The sequence below is a fragment of the Elephantulus edwardii genome, unplaced genomic scaffold (assembly GCF_000299155.1).
Source record: "Elephantulus edwardii isolate Elephantulus edwardi_28Jun2011 unplaced genomic scaffold, EleEdw1.0 scaffold00021, whole genome shotgun sequence".
Taxonomy (NCBI): Eukaryota; Metazoa; Chordata; class Mammalia; order Macroscelidea; family Macroscelididae; genus Elephantulus; species Elephantulus edwardii.
Window position 1 is genome coordinate 27340090 of NW_006399771.1, and position 6214 is coordinate 27346303.

The 6214-nt window shown below is 41.6% G+C and overlaps 1 protein-coding gene across 2 annotated transcripts in view; it reads right to left on the reverse strand.

Moving 5' to 3' along the window:
* TBC1D15 (TBC1 domain family, member 15) overlaps window positions 1-2830 on the reverse strand; it is a 137493-nt gene extending 134663 nt beyond the window's left edge. For both annotated transcript variants that reach the window (XM_006882569.1, XM_006882570.1), the window contains exon 1: window positions 2789-2830. In XM_006882569.1, coding sequence (XP_006882631.1) covers window positions 2789-2818 — 30 coding nt within the window. In that variant the 5' untranslated portion in view covers window positions 2819-2830. The remainder of the gene's footprint in view (window positions 1-2788) is intronic.
* Window positions 2831-6214: the final 3384 nt, after the last annotated feature.

The following is a 6214-nucleotide window of genomic DNA, read 5'->3' on the forward strand; positions in this document are numbered from 1 at the left end:
AGAGGGACGGCGCAGGAGAGGAAGGCCCTCTATGAGGTGGATTGATTCAGTGACTGGGATAATTGGGATGGGAGTGTCAGAGACGGTGTGATTGGCACAGGACAGAGCGGAGTTTAGGGCTGTTATACATAGGGCCGCTATGAGTCGCAAGCGACTCGACAGCACATAACAACAACATTTCAGGTTATTTCCTTTTCCCCTTCCCCTACTCTGTGATAACTCATCCAATAACTCAACTCTGTTCATTTGCTAGAGAGGAAAGGTGGTCTTTGCAGATAACGCCCACACTGCTGCACCCTAAGAATAATTTCCTATCTCCATCATTTCCTAATATGCCAAGTTCAAAGCAAGCAAAACAAAGTTATACAAAAATTACATGGGGTATCCTAAATTTCTACACTGACACATTCTAATTCAATAGATGTGGAATGTAACCCAGCATCTATATTTTTTTTTAAATATAACAAGTCATAAATATATACTGCCTTGAATTTTTAAACTGGACAGATCTTATCTAAACCTTTGTTGAGAGTGGAGACATGAATGAATGAAAGAAAGAAAAGATAAATATGAATCCAGAGAGATGGGAGCAGAGAGAAAGACACACACACACACACACACACACACACACACACGCACACACACGCACACACTCTCATACCCCAGCAATTGATTCATTCCCATTCTCTTTTCCCGAAGAAACAAGATTGGGACATAGGGAACTTTCAGATAAATCCAGTAAGGTAGTGTGACTCTCTATGATAAGTTAATGAGCTTTGATTGCTACTTTCATGGTTATAAACAAAAAAGAAAAAGTAAAACTGGTATGACTTATTGATTAGATGTCATAAAAGTTGATGCTTCTAAGTTTGTTTACACACAACCAAGTAAATGATGATGCCATTAAATCAGATCTGAACTTACTGAAGGGCAGAACATGTGTTTGATTCTTCTTTTGTTTACCGACCATGACAATTATTTCAGAGTATTATTATTATAATAATAAAATAAAGTATTATTTCAGAGAGGAGTATCTTTTGGCAAAGACAAAATTTTATTCAATGATGAAAATGCTGCACACGAATTTGCAATGATTAAGACTAAATGAGGTGCTCTGGTAGCCAAGTGAATAAGGAGATACACTGTCACCCCAAGGCCAAGCAGTTTAAATCCACCAGGTGCTACATGGACAAAGATGGGCAATCTCCTCCTCTTCAGTTTACAGCCTCTGAAAGGCCATGGAAGGGTTAGCTATGAGCTGGTTTCAATTGGACAGCAATTAACTTTTTGTTGAAAAGTAAATCAGGTGATAAACCAAGAATTACAAAATATAGGCCTACTTTAAAATGTAAAACCCTGAGAGGAATTGTATGCAGGCGGAGAGAAAGTTACATATTTCCGAACTCCTTTTCATCACCTCCTGGCTTCTTTCAAATCAAGCCTAATCTAAATAAAGGAAGATGTAGTTCAAATGAAAGCGTCCTTCCTGGAATATCGTGGACCGGATTCTCCCATATAAAAAATCAAATAAATAAATAAATTTGACCTTCAAATACATAAAAAGCTAAGCAGATTATCAGCATTCACCCTTAAGAGTAAAAGGCATAAACCATCAAGAAACCAAGGGGCCAGAAGAATTAAAAAACACCTACGATATAATTTAAACAGCCAGCATGTAGTCTTTTTGAAATTCATGAAGACGAAATACAAAAGAAAATCATCGCGATTCCATTTCCAAATGTTAGTCTTCTGATTAAATAGCAATACCTCGACAATATTTGTTGTTCCTATACCAGATCTAGTAGTCCGTCCACTAAACCACAAGTGTCAGAAAGTAATTTAAAGCAGGGTGAAGAGGGGTGTGCAGAGGGAACATGAGTGAAACTGACAGAGGAAGCTACCTGCCAAGAGTAAACAGTCTCTAGTATATGATGAGTCATCACCAAACCCAAATATTTATCAAATACTCCTACACTGGGAAATGCGGCCAATGGCAGGTCATGAAACTGGTGACCCTAACCAATGGGCACGAGAGGTCCCTTCAGGAAGGTGGATAGCAACCAAACCTCCTGTATACCTAACTCTAGTTCTAACCAACTGGGAGGTCACTGACCACTTCGGTCAAGAGGCACCACAGATAACACACAGAGAAGCCTTGAAGTGTCCTGAATAAAAGTTTAGTTAGGCAAGCATTATGGAACTGAATAAATCTCCAACTCCAGGATTGGAAACAAGCCCTGCTCCACTGGCAACATCCTGCTATTGGAAACATACCTCAGCTCTTTTGGTAAAGTGGATCCCTTAACTTATTCAAAGCATAGAGCTGCTTAGCATCTACCCTCAGTTCCTTTAATACTGAGCAAAGAGGCGATGACAGACACCTTTACCGGAGCACAGCACAGAAGGGCAATTTAGGGAAATGATTCAAAGACAGGAAGGACACTGGAATCAGAAGGGTCGACATATAAGGAACTACACTCAGGAACTAGGGAACTACCAGTCCCGTAGAAAAGATAACACGAATAAAATTACACCGCTCTAAGGCAGGGCACAGAGCAACAGCGTGGAGAACTAGATGGCACAGGAACTGGAAAGAGGGTCTCAAATTCAAGGACTGAGCCGGCATTCTATGGAAAACAGCTGACACCACCATGTCCTACACTCTTCCATCTGCCCTGTGATGTTCGCGTGGCGGGAGGGCCTTCACGTCCTCCCGCGACCAGTCTCCAGGGGATAAAAATCCTCCTTCCAAGTAATATCAAGCATGCTGTCCTAGGCCGTTACTTACCTTCCCGCTCACTACACCAGCAGCCGCCATATTTCCTACGCGTGCCTGTGATGACGTATGAGCGCCTCACGTGCTCTCAGACACACAACAACATCCGGCAAAACTAGGAAGGCTTCCGGGCGGAAAGAGGCGGGGAGTGGCGGGAGAGGTTCCGAGCCATCGGGTGAGGTGGGAGGGGCCTCCTGCGGGCTCGGAGTCCGCGGCCTCTCGGGTGGGGTCTCTGGTGCAAGACTGCGCATGTGCCAGTTTCTTTTTTCAGGGCGGGCTCCCAAATTCAATTGTATTTGAATTGGAGTGGTGGCTCTGGTCTTTTTCTAGCCATTTCAATTTGATGTGATGGAAGGAATACCATGTTAGGAGCCAGAAAACATCTGTGACCTTTTGGCTTCCACCCTCTAAGCCTGTTGCTTGTTCTGTTATAACTCGTTGCCATCCAAGCCGGAACTGACTCTGCCGAACGAACCTCTAGCAGGTTTTCAGAAACTGTAATTAGCACGAAAGAAGACTGCCTATCTTCTCCCGCAGAATACGCAAGTGGCATTGAGCTGCCTGCCTTTGTGTTGGCACTGCAGCTTCTTACACCCGTAAACATTAAAGAAGACAGCCTTGTGCTGCAATCCCAAAGTCCCTCGGTTCTAATCCACCAGCTGCTCTGTGGGAGAACTATGGATAATCTCTTCCTTTGTGAGTTGCTGCCTCTGAAAACCCACTGAAAGGGCAGCTGTGGATCAGTTCCAACTCGACAACAAACAGCCTTGTATCTACACCAAGAAGGTGTCTGAACAGAGCAAAGGAACGCTGCATGGTTTAAAATTGGGAAAGGTGTGCTTCAGAGCTGTAGTCTCCATGCCAATTCAATCTGTATGCTGAGTAAGTCTTTGGAGAAGGTGAACTTTATGAAGGAAAATATGGCATCAGGATTGGAAGAAGACTTAACAACATGCATTATTCAGATGACATAAGGTTGTTTGTTGAAAGCGAGGACTTGAAGCCTTACTACAGATCAAGGTCTATAAACTTCAATATTAATTGCTTTTCAATATCAAGAAGACAAAAATTTGCACTACTTGTACCAATAATTATCGTGATGCTAGATGGAGATAAGATTGAAACAGTCAACGATTTCATCTTACTTGGATCCACGATCAATACCCGTGGTACTAGCAGTCAGGATCCGTGAGGAACATTGTCAAAGTCCTGAAAAGCAATGATATCAGTGTAAAGACCAAGGTGTGCCTGATTCAAGCCATGGTCTTTTCAGTTGCTTGCTATGCATCTGAGAACTGGACAATGAATGAGGATGACAGAAAAAGAATTGATGCCTTTGAGTTAGGGTGTTAGAGAAGAGTGCTGGACAAAAGAATAAAGCGCTATGTCTTGGAGAAAGTGCAGCCAGGGTGTTCCTTACAAGTAAGGTGAAGCTTCATCTCACACATGAGGAGCTATTCCTTGGAGAGAGGCATCATGCTTGGAAAGGTAGAAGGTCAGTGAAAGAGAGGAAGACCTGAGATGGATTGGCACGATGACTGCAACTCTGGGGTCAGGTATGTCAGAGAAAATGAGGATAGACAGGGTTCAGATCTATTTTTCATAGAGTTGCTATAAGCCATATTCAGGTTGACAATAGCCTTGTATATCTCTAGCATACTCTAGCTCTCCCCACCCCCTCTTTCTCTCTTACACACACACACTTTCCTTTTGTATGTGAAGGTCCTAAATTTGAATCGGTACTTGATACTCACTCTTGACCTCGACTAATGTATATTGATCAAAACTGTAACAATAACATGCCCTCACTGATCAAGTCCTGCACATGTACCTGATAGTTCATGCAGTTACTTAATGACTTTGTGGCTTTATACAAGTTTCTGAATCCAAGAAACCTTCAGGCTGTGAAGTAGGAATAATCTCCTGAATTGTAAGAAATACTTGTTACAATGTATGTGTCGTAAAATATTTTGTTGAAATTTTAAGATATTATTTGTTGCACTCTCAGTGCTGTAAAAGAATCAAAAGATAGTGTTTCTAATACTATCACTTGAAAGCTCTGCCATGAGAGCTAGGGCTTCTCTTTCTTCGTTTATCTTTCTTTTTCCTCTCTCTCCCCCTGCCCCCCCCCACACACACACGCACGTACTTCTTGATGTGGTTCTATTATATTCTGAAAGAGTAGAGAGTTAGAGGCTAACATTTGCTTGAAACCAATGACAACTGAGGAACTCTGGTGACTTAGTGGTAAGGAGTTGTGCTGCAAACACAAAGTCAGAAATCCTAATCCTATCACCTGCTCCACAAGAGAAAAATGGACAGTCTTCTCATGTGTGATATACTGCCTATGAAAACCCATTGGAGGGTCAGCTATGAGTCAGTTGACTCAGTTCTGACTCAAATTTATATAACAACAACAAATGACAAACACATGAAACAGCAGGACAGGCTCATGTGACCATCAGAAACCGGATAAGTGAGAAAGGTGGCAAGACCTTAAGTGGGAATGGAAGCGAGACATCCTCAGGGAGGCTGCACACTAGTCATCAGGGATTCTAACCACAGCCAAAAACTTGGCATTGAATCAACAAAGCAGACTACCTGTCAACCATGAATGGCCTGGGGATATAAGCATGTTAGCAGGGACCAATGTCGACTGAAGGCCAAGCAGCCTTTTCTAAATGTCCTGAATTCAGTGTAGCCAAAGATAACTCTTCACTTTCCCTGTGTAAGGTGGAGAGTCTGAATAATAAGACAGATTTCATTTCACACTAGCTTAGAGGAAAACTTAAGGTAACATTTCTCAGATCCAATGTATTGGCGAAAAGCTAATGCCCTTAGACAATGCCCAGAAGTTCAATAAATGTGAACTTTTTTCACATAGTATGATTAAGAACAAAAGCCTTCCTCATCCTAGATTTATTTGCTTATTCTTGGTCTTCTCAAACCTCATCCTTCAACTGTGCCTTAATGTTAGCATTGCCATGACCTGTTTTTCATCTGTATTTTTCCTCTAAACACTTTACAGTGATCATCATCTTCATATTCTGACATCACTATTTCCTTAGTGCTGATGAGTCCCAGTTATCTCCAATCCAGGTCTCTTTCTTTTTATTTTTTTTTTAAATCTCTAGATCCTACATTGCCTACCTGCTGGGGTTTCTTAGCTAATGATTGATATTTGCCTCAAAAAATGCTCAACTTTATAGGTAGCATCAACCAGATCATCAAGAAGCTTGTTAGAAATACAAAACATTACATCCTACCTCTACTAAATTAAAAATTTGTATTTTAACAAAATTCTCCAGGTAATTTGGATATTACACTTGATTGTGCTCATGTAAAAGTTATACCTAGACCAGGAGGCAAGGGAACACTAGATGGTTTAAAATTAAGAAGGGAGTGTATCAGGGTTGTAGTCTCTCTCCATACCTATTC